We start from the raw sequence: 13,807 nt of genomic DNA on the forward strand, positions 1-13,807 counted from the left end.
ATCTTCATTGCTCAATTCTCTAGACATCTCAATCACTTTAAGATTAAGCTGGCTGTTTTCCATTTTTTACTGAGTTCATTTACATTGAAATTTTCTGAAAGGGAAATTGATACAAAATGTAACACTGTTTTAATTGAAATAAAAATCATCTAAGTTCTGTATTGCTTCATCAACCTTGCAAGCTGGTGTGTCCCACTGCTAGGGTCAGCAGTGAGCTGTATTGACCTTGCACATTTTTCTGAAGGCTGTCTACACAGCTTATGGTGTAGGCTGTTCTCATCCCACTGGTTCTGTTCTTAGCTCTAATCAGTTGCCTTTGTTTGCATCTTATCCACTAAGTAAACTCTCCCGCTTGACTCATTCCTCCAGGCTTATGTTCAGGGAAGCTTTTCAGTGTATGAGGAAGCTCCGAATCAACCTCAATCTTCTCTATGACCACAATCCCAAGGCAAGTCTGCCCAGCTCTCTTGTGTTGTTTGCTACACTAATCTAGCCTGGAATCCACTGAGCAGTGTGCTCAAAAGTGTAGGTGGTACTGCTTTCAGCAGTGATGGCTGTTCTGCACTGCAGCATCATCGTACACACAGATCATATTTAGCATTTCCTTCATCCTGTACTTCCAGACAATGTCTCTGAATTTATCCTTATACTTGATGTACACGTTCTTACTGTTCAGAATATCAGTGATAATACTCTTGTTCATTTCAGGCATTTCTGGAAAACACAGAAACCTTTATCAGGCAAATAGATTCTGTGAACTATATCAACTTGTTTTTTACAGAACTGAAGTAAGTATAAGTCTGCAAATGGAAGCATGCATGTAGTTAGTGGTGGTACTTAATTTTGTCAAAATATTGGCAACTCTTCAGTGTGGGTGCAAGGAATCAGAAATTTGGCATGTTGAGTCATAAAGGCTTGAGTAGTCTCAGTAGTTTCAGGGATAGCATGTCTTGTTGGAAATTCCCGTTTGCAGGCAGCCATTAGATTTTTGTAGCAAGTAACTAGTACATTATCCTAGTGCTTTGACTTCTCTGCTGGTTTGCTGTAGAGTAGTAAATGAGAACAGAGAAAGTTTTTTTCCCTCATAAAGAGGAGCAAGGTAGCAGTGCATATCTAGTCTGAGGCCAAGATACTTGCTTGAATCCTCAAACCAAGTCCCCTGACTTCTTTTTTAAAGGCTCAGTGATGAGGCTTTACAGTGATGGTAGTTTCAGGACTTCTCAAGCTTGCTGAAGTCAATAATTTTGTAGGAACTGGCGCTATCACTTTGGTTTGATTTTCAGTCTTGACCTGACCAGAAATAATAGCAAATGGCTTACTCTTCTGAATTGTTCAGTGGAAATATCCATAGCGGATTTAGTGGAAGACAGCTGTATCTTGTAAATCTTGTCTTTTGATTTTTTGGTGCTGCTGAAGTAATTGTTTGACCAGTTTTAGGGGATTTTTTTATCCCTTTCTTGGCTGACAATCAGTTTGGACTGACAGAGATTTTTTGGAGAACTTCCTGTTAGCATGGCAGTTAATGAGTAGTTATGTTCTGCATGCATTTGAGTTCCTTAACCTTACTGTGTTTGTTCTGGGCTATGTGGCGGGTGGTGCTCTTATTCACATTACCTGTTTTTATGCAGAGATGAAGATTTCACTAAGAGTATGTACCCATCTCTGAATGGTAGCAGTAACAGCCAGCCACGCCAGCATCCGGATCAGAAAAAAGTAAACCTCATCTGTGATGTGATGAGAGTCGCCATGGAACGCATTGACCCTCAAAAGTGAGCACTTTCTTACTGTAGGTAAAGGAACCATTAGAGAGATTTCCAGTAAGTCATTGGCAGGAAGCAAAGCTGTCCTTGACATCAGTTCTTTGGCCCTAGGTTCTCTGAGGTGAGCTTGTGCTCCACAAAATTAACTATACCATGCCTTGCTTCTGCTGAGCATGCTGTCCTGGAAACATCTAATTCCACGGACAGCATACCAACATTTTACTATTAAATAAAATAATAGAATTAAAATAATAAATGCAGGATGCTTATAAAGATTTAGGAGATACACTCAATTTAGGATCAGTCTGTGTGGGAATGGAAATATGAGCAAGAGTTTCATCTTGGTGAGTTGCTGGCTGTTTGAAGCAGCTGGCCCTTTGGAAAGATATCAGCTGTTCCATTTGACACTGAATTACTTTGTAAATGATCAGCTCCATTTTCCTGATTGATTACCTTTTTGGTAACCATCCTTCTTGGATGAATCAGCACCAGATAAAGATAAAAGCTGGGAAAATAGGATAATAACAATGCCTGGTGAAATGGTGCTAAAGTATTGACAGTCTAATGTTAAACAGTGGGGAGGGGAGCAACTGGTGGTGAGTAGCTGCTGAGCCCTGAGAATTTAGACACTTTCCAGCAAACTATTTCAGAAAACAAAGCATTTGCTTGGCTGGGAAAGCTATTTTGAAATAGTAAATATGAGATGTATGGAAGTACAAATAACACCCTAGAAAGCTGTCCTTTTTTTAAAAAAATGCTGGTTTTGTGCCAGATTTCATTTGGAAAACCATGTCCAGCTATCTGAACTTTCAGAGAGAGTTCCTTCATCATGCTAGCTGGCACGGTAAAGGAAGCTCATTCTACTCAAAACACACCTCCAGCTTTGTGACATGTTTGGGAAGACATGCTGAGTAGAAGAACCTTTCTGGTCTATTCTCTTCTTTTCCTGTGTTTGCTGCCTTCCTCTAGGAGGATCACAGTGCCTGAGCAGTTTATTTTATTTTTTTTTTACTAAGACATAAACTAGAACTTGCACAAACTGCTAAAAAAAGGAATAAGCTGTGTTTCTGCCTTCTCACGTTCTCATTCACTTCTTCTCTTTTCTTCAGATACTGCCTATCAATACTGACAGCACATGTGAAGAAAAGTCCTCCAGAACTGGAAATTGCTCTCCAGAAGGTTCACGATCTTCGAGGTTTTGTATCAGAAACTCAAAAGTTTTGAAAATGGGTCATTTGCAGGAGCTTTATGTTAAGGAAACTTCTCTGTCCAACCAAAACTGTTAAGGGGGAAATTTCCCCATCTGACCATCCATGAGCCTGGCAGACTGGCAGTCACATTGCACCACCTGAGCTGGGACCACCCCCCAGAGCTACAACCCCTACACTCACAGTCAGACCAGGATTCCTTACTGGCTCCACCTCAGTTTCCCATATCAGAGTCTCAGGCATCCTGATCCGTAATATAATTTAGTCTCAGTGCAGTAACTAAGTAACAAAATAGCAGCTCCAACTAGTGCCTCTGAGGAGAGGCCCTGAGCAAAGGAACCCCTGGGCCTGTGAGAACTTTTATACCTTCACAGTATAACCCTGCAAAAATCTGGCAGTCCTCAGCTCCTACTGTGTCTCACAGGTCTCTGTCCCCTTTGCTAGGCAAGGGGTTGGCAGTTCAAACTGGAGTTCTCACCACCCAGAGATCAACCTGCAACTCCCAGCACAGCTGCATCCTGAGATACTGCACTGGATGTGTTCCTCAACACTTTGATCATTACATGGTTCACTGAAAAAAGTATTTTAAGGTTGCTGTTTATGGAGCAAGCCAAAAACCAGAAATGGACTTGAATCCAGTGTGTGTTTAGGTACAGCAGCATATCAGCTAAGATAGGCTGCTGTACATGCCCTCAGCTCACCCTTTTGACTAGGTCTGTTGGCAGTTACCCCAGAGTTGGACCTGTTTTCACTTTCCAGTTGGAGCTCTAGTTCTCCCAGCATGGAATAGGAGGTTCCTATTCTGGATTCTGGTATCCCAAACTAACAAACTTTGCTTTGATTCTGTGCTGATCCTTCAAGTTCATCACAGTTGCATGCTCGCTGCTATGCTGGGGATGGTCCTTGAAGTTGCCCAGTAAAGGCAAAGTAACCCCTCTGCAAGACAGAGCAACCTGTTAGTCTGATGGTCCCTCTCTGATGTCAAGGTTGTGCTTGATGATGCATCCTTTCCTCACAGCAGGGCTCCACTGCTGGTGGTGTAACGGGTCATATGTTGCTTTATCTTGTTGCAGAAAGCATTACGCCAGATGTCCAAGCTGTGAGTGCAGAAGAAGCACTAAAGTACCTGCTTTTCCTTGTGGATGTCAATGAATTGTATGATTATTCCTTGGGGACATATGATTTTGATCTAGTCGTCATGGTGGCAGAAAAGTCTCAAAAGGTCTTGGCTCATAGTTCCAGCTAAGGAACTTATTTTTCTACTTTCTCAAAGGTTCTTTGTAGTCTGCAGATCAGCCTGCATGCTTTCTTAGTAATGGCTCTCTACCCAGGCAGGATTCCTGTTGCCCAGAAGCCCTATGTGTGTTTGGGATGATGCTGGGCAAGTGTCATGTCTCTGCATCCTTTGGTCCTTGAGCACAGCTCTGGAAATTTATTTGTGTTCAAGGTGAAACAGTGCTCTTCTAGAGCAGCAGGGCAAAGTAGCTCTGGGGAAGGGAGGGATTGGTATCTGAAGTTTTTCAACTGCATGCCTTTCATTCTCAGTTCTGCACTTTTTTTTCTTGCTTATTTAGTCATTCCTATGATAATAGCATGTGTCTTCATGTGGGTTTAATGTGAAATCTCTGAACTGAAATGCCTATCTGCATTTCAGTTTCCTAATGTTATAGCAAATTCTGCTGCTCATCAGTTAGGACACCCTATTCCTGTTAACAGGTTTATAACCTTTGGTGTGGGGAAGTTGATCAACTTTATGGCTGTAAATTTATACATAATCATAGATAATAGAAAACAACATTTGATATGACACATAGGCTTGAATTTTAAATGTTGCCAGCCTTTAGATACTGTTGAAGTCCATGTGGGAGCCTGGTAATTCAAGTTAGTAATTTCTGGCAAGAGTATGTGCACAAATTGATTAAGATGGCTTACATTTGGGGGAAAAAAAGCCTTTTTTAGTGTATTATCATATTTTTTCAAATATGGGACTGTCTGTTTGTGAAGATGGGGGCAAATAAGGATTTTAGCAGATTAACTAAATTGCTGTTTTTATTGTTCTTTTCAGGACCCAAAAGAATACTTGCCCTTCTTAAATGCCCTCCGGAAGATGGAAACCAATTATCAGCGATATACAATAGACAGACACTTGAAGAGATACACAAAAGCTCTTGGCCACCTCAGCAAATGTGGTAAGTGTCCTAAGGAGGATTTCTGCAGTGTAACATGTCCATTTAGAGAGCCTTTGAGAGAACATAGCTGAAGAAAGAGAAGGATTGCATAAGATCATCTTCCCATCTGGTAATGGGTGGTGAACTTCTGCTACTTGCTTTTTGTACTGTAGGTTTGTGTGGGAAGAAAGAAGTGTTTACTTCTCTGTGGTCATGAAACACATGAAGTCTTGTGTTGTTCCTGTTCAAGTGAATTGTGCCTGGTTAATATCTCTGGCAAAACCTCAAGGAAGTGAATGCTTTGATTTTACAGTAGTAGAATGGGTGGTCTTCCACCCAGGCACTTCTAGTTGATTCTTCATGTTGTGAACCCAGACTGTCTGGGAGCCAGGAGGGCCATGTACATTCTCCTTAATTTTTACAAAAAGTAAATTATTTCTGCAGGTCCTGAACACTTCTCTGAATTTCTGAACTTGGTGAAGGATCAGAATCTGTATACTGAGGCCTTGAAGCTGTACCCCTCTAGCACTCAGGAGTACAAGGTGTGTAAGCTCATGACAGTGCAGTTTATATTCTCTTAGTCAAAGGTTTATATTCCCTTATAAATGTGTTTGGATCTCCTCAGCACCTTGCATGAGGGCAGGAATGAAACTGCAGCTGCATGTGTTCAAGTTCTGTAGATCATTGCTCTTCCAGTGTTGTCTGAGACCCTCTTCTGAGATAACAGCTGGAATGACTCTCAGCACTAACCCTGCACGACTTGGTCATCAATGGTTGTTATTCCTTTGGTCCCGTGACTCAGAGAGCACCTGGAAGTCCTGTTTCTTCTGCTGCACTATCTTGTAGTGTGCTGAATAACTCATAACCTCAGGAAGACTCCTCCCTGTTTTGATGTCTGTGTGGCTTGCAGATTGTGTGGGGACAATTTGTTATCCTTAAACTATTCTGAAAAGTGCTGAAGAATTTGGACACTTTTGGATGTGCTGTTTCCTAGTACATAGTGTCCCTTATTGGTTTCAGTGTTACGGAAGAACTTCAGCTTGTCCAAGGTTGAGATAAAATATAAATACATTTAATATAAGCTAATGTAGATACTGTAAATACACAACACACAAGCCTTTGTACAAGGAGGAGTTGAGTGAGAGAGGAAATAGAGAAAATTGGTCTATTTGCAGTACAGTGAAAGCAAAAAGGAGTCTTTATTCATGAGGGAGATCTGTTTCTGAGTGACTCCTTGCGAGTAATTTATTATTCCCCCTGTATCCTTCCAGTGAAATCCACTTGCCCCTTCTTTGTGGAGATAGTGAGCTTTGAGTAGCCTGTGCCTGTAGAGTTACAGGGCTTGTGTGTTCCCTTGTGTCAGTGTTTGTTTCCTAAAGTAGGTTGGTTCAGAGAGACATTCTAACAAAAACTGCTCATGTGGGTGGGGAAGAAGGGTCTGGTTTCCTGTAAATCTAATTTACCCAGCATTTGGTTTGGATAATCAGGTACCTTCCTGTGTCACTTGCTGTAGCTCTGTGAAGTGTCTCCATGTGCTGATCATCAGCCCTTGGCTTGATAGAGTTTGAAATGAGGTAGAAACTTCATGCCTAGAAATTCCTTGGAGAAGCTGGGTAAGAGGCTTTTGTTGACGAGCCTCCATTTTTACCAATGGAGGACTGCTACTGACCTTTCTTTTTTTTTCTTTTTTTTCCTTTTTTTTCTTTTTTTTCTTTTTTTTTTTTTTTTGTCCCTGTCTTTCAGGATATCAGTGATGCATATGGGGAGTACTTGATTCAGAAGCAGCTGTATGAACAGGCTGCATTGATATTTGCTCGTGCTGGCATCTTTGCAAAAGCACTTGATGCTTTTCAGAGCAGTGGCAGCTGGCAACAAGCCCTGTGCATGGCATCACAGCTTGGTTACACAAAGGATAAACTGTCCAGCCTGTCACGGAGCATGGCAGGTAGGCCTTGAAGAGATGTAAATGTGCAGAGCAGAGTGGCTGCTGTTATTTATGGTTCACTTCAATTTTTCCTAAAATTCAATGAAAGCTTCATTATTCAGCAGTGGTTTTCTTAAATGAGAACAAAGATCCCATGTTTCCCCAAGGTTTGTGCATTTGCACATGACCTTTGTTTCTCAAAGGAACCAAAAGATGCTGAAGCTGAATTGGTAGGCAACACAGGAGCTGCCAAGCCAACTGTGCCCTTGGCTGCCCAGTGCTGACTGCTTCTTGCATTGTTCCCTTGCAGCTGGTTGCCAGACTGCTCTTCCAAATTGCCTCATTAGTTAACCCCAAGGAATGGAGGTGCACTGAAGTGTCTGATGTAACTGAGGCCTCTAAGACATTAACTGGTGCAAGTGCTGTGCCTATTCACCAACCTTAAAGGCTGTTGGATAATTTGGAGCTGCATCTTGTTTTCTCCTTGAAGCTAGCTAGCAGCTAGGACCAGCTGGTCCGTAAAGCTGTGTGCTGTCCTAAGGAGAAGAAAGTAGCTGGTCACAGAATTTGTACTCACTAGCACATGTCAGACATGAGGTGTGTTGTGGACCTGGTGGACCTATATTTCAGCAAGAGAATGGAGCATCATTTCTCAGAGGCAGAGTTTATGAAGGGCCACTTAACACAGAGGGAGTATGGCTTCTGGAAGTCTTCTCTTCCAAAGTCAGATACCCCAGTATTTGCTTTTTCTGTCAATGTGATTTAAATCCTTCATGCTTTTAATGCTTTTTTATGGTGCCCTTTTTAAATTACAGCTGTAATTTAGCAATTGAGTACATGTGTGAGCAGATAGAATGTCTCAGTGAGTGGGATTTTTCCTCTACTTTGTAGTTTTTTGGCACAAAAATCTAGCTGTTTCGGAAAAGCTGAAACTCCACTTTTTCTTGTAGGAAAACTAGTTGAACAGAGAAAGTATGCAGAGGCAGCCATACTCCTGGAGCAGTACACTCAGGTAATGTCATCACCCTCCTGCCTGTGGCCAGTAACACCCAGTATTTGTCAGTCAGATACACCATCCGTGTTTCCTCTGTTCTCCTGCACCACATGTGATTCCATGCATGCTGACAGCAAAACATTCTGTGCCAAGGGCCCCCTTGGGGAGGGCAGAGCAGGCCTGGGTGATGCCATGAGCAGGGTGGGGATAAATGCTGTGTCCCTGAGTTTTTCCACTTGTAAAGCCTCCCATGATTTGATACGAAAAATGTTTCGGCTCTGTTTTGTCTCAGGGAGCTGAAACATGAGGACTGGAATAAGGAAGACAGAGTTCCAGAGGGATTTCCCCTTAGTGTGGGAGAAGTAACATAGTTTTGCTGAGTTGGTTTGTGGGTTTTGTTTACTTGTTTGGGTTTTTATGTCAACACCTCGAAGTAGCTGGCATAGTAGTGTTTTCCTCTCTTGACTGGGATACTGCTGTGTAGAAGTACCCATCTGAATAACTTCTACCTGAGCATGTCTTGCTAGCAGCAGCAGCAACCCATGGTTGCTCTTTCCTTCTAGGACTATGAAGAGGCTGTTCTCCTGCTCTTAGAAGGGGCTCTTTGGGAAGAGGCTTTGAGACTGGTAAGCCACTTCAAACCATAATAACAGAAGTAGAAATAAACCTTTAGAGTGCAAAAACAGAGGGATGTGGTGTGGGTTAGATCCTTGAATGATACCTTCTCTTTCCCTGATCCAGATTCACAAGTATGGTAGGCTGGATATCTTGGAAACCAACTTGAAACCTGCTATTTTGGAAGGTGAGTCTGTGCAAGAATATTTCTCTGTGCTATAGAGGCTAAAGAAGATCTTTGCTGGTTCTGTGGGAAGTCGCAGCATTCCAGTACTGGCAGGTGTATGGAAGGATACTTTGTTGCCGCCTAATTGATGCTGCTCAGTTATCTCCGTTTGGTTGTCCTCAGTGCATCTTGAAGCCCTGCAGTGTCATGGGATCTTTTTAGCTTAGTCAGGCTCCTTTGGAGCTTTTCCAGACCTCACAGTCAAAAGCTGCAAAGAGGTCTGTGTCTGTGTCCATGAACAAGCAGAGCAGTCCTTGTTCCAAAGCATATGTGGCAGCAGAGCTATGGACCAGGAAAATGGCTATCTGTACTGTAAACTTTGATGAGTAGTTTTTGGAAATAAAAAATTATTTGATAGCTTTATTCTCCCTTCCGTACAGGAAGAATGTTTTATTACCATTGCTTGTTCTTCCTTTTCATGCTTTATGAGTTGAGGGATTTTTTTTCTGAGGTTGTTGAAGGACTGTGCTTATGTAAAAAATGCTTTTCTTTCTCTTGCACATATGTTTATGTTTTGGTTTTCTTAACGATCAGCTCAGAAAAGTCAGCTGATCTTCCTAGATTCCCAGAAAACAGCATTTCTTCGCCATAAGAGTCGCCTGCAAGTGGTGCGAGAGCTGAAGGAGAAGGCCTGTGAGAACCTGCAGGGTTGGTATTGAATTGCATATGACTTTTTCCTACATAAGTAACTGTGATCATGTTTTTGTGTGTGGTTTCTGTTTGCTGTGATGGAGCTGTGCTCTCCTTTAGCTCCAGTGGGACTTACAGGAGTAAAACAGCACCCTTCTCAACCCTCCTTGCTCCGTATTTGGAGTGTGGTTACTCTTGTATTTTCAGCTCTTCCTTGGGTCACAGCTTTCACGCAAAGAAAATGCACCTGAAAGCCGTTCAAAATGACACAGCATTGTCTCCACAGTACCAACTTGACTGGGTGAGACAGTGCTCAGCATGTCCTCGGTGCAAAGTACCTATAGGCATATTCACCTGCCCGCTGACACAGGCTCAGGGAATTTCTCTGAAAGCAGAATGCTGTGTCCTGGTCCAGTTCTGCTGCACTGAGATTGTCATCCCTCTGATTGTGCTGTTCAATGTCACGATCCCCACCAGGGCGGAAGAGCAGTGTTGTTCTCACAATTACTGTTTCCTCTTGTGTGCTGACTCAGTGAGTTTGGGAGCTATAAGGCTCCAGAGCACCGGCAGGTAGAATGACTCTTCCCAGCAAGCTACACAGATCAATCAGAAAGCTTGAAATAATTCTGACCGTTTTCCATACTGTGACAGTTGTTACCATGTTTTGCAGATTATGAAGTGCCAAATTGCCCAGAATTGGAGCTTTTCTCTGAAACCAGCAGTGTTGTGACAGCCAGTGACATGAACAGCAAATATACACACAGCAATTCAAGAATATCAGCGTAGGTATCTGCCTTCAAATCAGGTAGTGACTGTTCTAGCATCAGCATTCAGGATGTTAGCTTGCTCATGCTTGGCTTGCTCCTCCTTGCAGCTGTGCATGCCTTGTAGCTGCTTTAATTACAGGCATTTGATGGTTATTTTAGCTCTCATTGGAAGGAAAAGGGCAGAAAAAGCCAAAAGCTACTAGTGCAACAGGAAGAGCAGAGGAGCTGAGAGCACAGACTCTGGGTGGGTTCTGGCTCCCATGGATGTTGGGCATATGGCCAGAATGGCTGGCTGTAGAAAGTTAGATAGAGAATACAGGCAGAGCCTCTCAAACGTTAGCAGCTTGTGCACATGCCTTGTGTTCTTTGGCCCAGGTTTCACACTTGGTGCGTGGGACTTGCTACTAAATCTCATACCAATGTCTTCCCACAGTGGTTGTGTGCATTGTTTGTGAGTGCTCTCAAGAGTATGAGCTGCAGTGTGGGGTAGGTTGGGGTGTGTAACAGGCTGGTCAGGCTGGTGTAGTCTCTGGGACCACTTGTGAATTCCCTGGATGAATTGTGGAAGAATACAGTTGTGGGGAAAATGTGCACTTTTTAGACACTTTTTATTTTTTCTTGTGGAGCAGATGTAAAAAAGAAGGAGAATGCAGCCTTAGTATTCAGCATCAGAGTGTGCGGATCACTTAGGAGCATTATGCAAGTAGGTCTGGTCTGTGAAAGAAGTTGCTTTCCTGTGATCATGGTTAGGAGCTGAGCAGGCTCTGTAGATGGCAGAAATTAAAATGATCACAGCCAAGCACAGACCCTGGCACAAACCCCAGTGTTTTAAGTGGACCTCAACTTTGCCTGATAGTGACTACTGCTTTGTGCTTGGAGCAGCTCCTGCTTTGTGTTGTTGACATGCTTTAACCTTGCTGGAACATGGAACAGTCCTTTTTGGAGTAGAGAAACAGCTTGATTCCTGTCTTGTGTTTCAGACCACTAAGTATATTGGTTGAATAGAGCTGAAAACATTGTCAGAGCACCTAAGGTTACACACAGTCCTTTGTCACTGGAGAAGGCAAGGACTTGAGTGACAAGCTTCATGCACACTGTTGATGTTCCTTCAGAAGTAGCCCTGCTAACAGCTAATCTGTTGTGTACCCTGTAACTGAACGTGCTCTTTCCAGGCGATCCTCAAAGAACCGACGCAAGGCGGAGCGTAAGAGATACAGCCTGAAGGAGGGGAGTCCTTTTGAAGATATTGCCCTTCTGGAAGTCCTGGGAGAGAGTGTTCGTGCTGTTGAGACTGTGAAAGGTAGGATAATTGGTGATCTTAATCCATGCTACAGCTTGTGAGGATGAGGACAGCTAAGGTAGTGTGCTTGTTCTTACTGTGTATGCTGGAGAGAAAAGCTACCTGGTCCGTACAGCTCTCTGCATTGAATGTTGGTTTATTTAATCTGCCTCTGTGCTCAGAATAACATGAACTCTCTGCATTTGAGGTTGGGAGCAGAGAAAAGAAGCCTTCTCAGTACCATTTCAGATTTGTCTTGTTTTTGTTCTCAGACACTGTAGGGGCTCAGTAGGAACAGAACCCGTTCTGAGTTGCTGCTCTTCTTCCTGTGTGCTGATAGCAAAGAAGTGCAGCTTTTTATTTAGTATACCTGTGTTGATTACTATTTTATTGCTTCTGTTCCCTCCTGCAGGAGAGATACACATCCTTCTGAAGCAGCTTGTGCTCTTTGGTTATGATGAACAAGCTGGGGCACTGCAGCAAGTCCTGGAAGAGGTTTTGCAGTTGATGGAGACCTCAGTCCCAGAAATCTGGACTCCAGACCTGCAACAGAGCTCTGTCAGCCTGGTCTGTGCTCATCCACAACACTTATCACTTTCACCAGACAGTATCAAGTGTTTAGCAGTATTTTGCATTCTCCAGCACAGACCCTAGAATCCTTCCGTGGCTTTCAAAATGTGGGGGTTTTTTCTATTAGAGGTTCAGTAGATATTCTGGGCAGGACCTGCTGAGTCAGTACACTCTAGATGGGTACAACATATATAGTCTACTGTCACCCCTGCCCTGAGTGGCACATTGATGTGATGAGGGCTTCCGAGGCTTGTGTTGCCTTGTCCTAGTGGTGATGTGTTTTTGTAAGCTCCATCTTAAGCAATTTGTAGAATATGGGAACACTCCCTCTTTTCTAGGCCTAATGGTAGAAGCGTACTGGAGTAGAGTAGTTCTTGTGAAGTGAAAAACTACTGGATTGGTCAATTAAGTCTGAACCATATTTCATAAGAAGTAATTTACATAAAGAAGGGTTATGTCAGGCTTCTAAGCTTCAGCTTAAAGCAGAATAAGGAAATCACAAGGGCTTTAGTTAGTTCTCTTCCAGAGTAAAAGTCTTTATTTCTAATAAGTGTTTCTGAGCATTTATGGTGAACACAAAATGTTCCCCAGTATCTTCCTCCCCAACTGCTGATTAGCAGGACTCTTAAAGACAGACTAAAATTGTTCTGTGTGACAGGGAACAGAGACTCCCAGACGAACTTTAAATATTGATGGTGCTGTAATGAAGTCAGTCCTGCCGAATCATGACATTTATGGTGCTGTGAAGAAGTAGGTGCTGGATAAGAGTTCTGTGTCATGAAAAGCTGTGTGAAAGCAATTCTCTCTTTCTGCCTCTGTATTAACTTTTCTGAGACATTACTGGGCTTTGATCACACCAATCACACTTGGATCCTGTTCACTTTGTACTGTGAGGTCTCCTCGTTTTGGACAATCATAGCAGAGTTTCCTTTGAGGATGTCCCTTGCTTGTGTCTTGCATTGTTCAGGTTGGAACATGGCTATTTCCTCTTACAGGTCTTGGGGCCCAATTCAACTGCAAACAGCATTATGGCTGCTTATCAGCAAAAGAGGATGATGCCTCCTGTTGTACAAGGTTAGTTGAGTCTCTGAGTTAAGTTTAGGTGTGAAATGTCAGGGAGGTTGGTGGGCTTGGAGGCTCTCCAAACACTGCTACCTGCCAACAGTTGTACCAGTTACTCAGCTGTGGTGGTTCCTTGCTTTTCTTTATGGGTGTACCATCCTGCCTTGTGGCAAGTGAGCAGCTTTCTTAATAAAGTTTATTTTTCTCTGAATTCATGTTCTAAAACTGTTTCACCTTAAAACTGTCTTCTGTGCTAAAATATCTCAACTGTTCTTGGGTTACTGTGTGTGTAATGTCAGTCTGTTATGAGGGAATTGAAAATCTGATTTCTTAAAGAGCGTGTTAGATAAATCATCTTGTAAATTACCTGCTGAATTTTTCTCTCTGGCTTTGTCAGTCAGGCCCTTGACCAGACCAGGCTACAATCTGTCATGTCACTTTGCCTTCTCAAAGTCCTTGCAGTGAATACAAAATCAGGGCTGAGAGACCTAGCAAAGGGTGGTCCCAGTTCCTCAGTCTTTCATCTTTCCCCTAGTCCTACATCTTCTTTTCCTGCTAGTCCTGAAATTGCCAGAGAGAAAAAAAATCTATAGATTCAACCTGT

The 13,807-nt window shown here is 42.8% G+C and overlaps 1 protein-coding gene across 2 annotated transcripts in view; it reads left to right on the plus strand.

Moving 5' to 3' along the window:
• The window catches only part of ELP1 (elongator acetyltransferase complex subunit 1), a 36,725-nt gene that overhangs the window by 17,034 nt on the left and 5,884 nt on the right, over positions 1-13,807 (plus strand). For both annotated transcript variants that reach the window (XM_071424543.1, XM_071424542.1), the window contains exons 20-35: positions 370-448; positions 709-788; positions 1,629-1,769; positions 2,870-2,955; positions 4,042-4,190; positions 5,034-5,157; positions 5,581-5,678; positions 6,880-7,081; positions 8,011-8,072; positions 8,618-8,680; positions 8,796-8,856; positions 9,430-9,543; positions 10,196-10,307; positions 11,465-11,592; positions 11,984-12,138; positions 13,137-13,215. In XM_071424543.1, coding sequence (XP_071280644.1) covers positions 370-448; positions 709-788; positions 1,629-1,769; positions 2,870-2,955; positions 4,042-4,190; positions 5,034-5,157; positions 5,581-5,678; positions 6,880-7,081; positions 8,011-8,072; positions 8,618-8,680; positions 8,796-8,856; positions 9,430-9,543; positions 10,196-10,307; positions 11,465-11,592; positions 11,984-12,138; positions 13,137-13,215 — 1,733 coding nt within the window. The remainder of the gene's footprint in view (positions 1-369; positions 449-708; positions 789-1,628; positions 1,770-2,869; positions 2,956-4,041; positions 4,191-5,033; positions 5,158-5,580; positions 5,679-6,879; positions 7,082-8,010; positions 8,073-8,617; positions 8,681-8,795; positions 8,857-9,429; positions 9,544-10,195; positions 10,308-11,464; positions 11,593-11,983; positions 12,139-13,136; positions 13,216-13,807) is intronic.

This window comes from Agelaius tricolor, unplaced genomic scaffold (assembly GCF_023055355.1).
Source record: "Agelaius tricolor isolate 1412-34295 unplaced genomic scaffold, bAgeTri1.0.p SCAF_4, whole genome shotgun sequence".
In the NCBI taxonomy this organism is placed as follows: Eukaryota; Metazoa; Chordata; class Aves; order Passeriformes; family Icteridae; genus Agelaius; species Agelaius tricolor.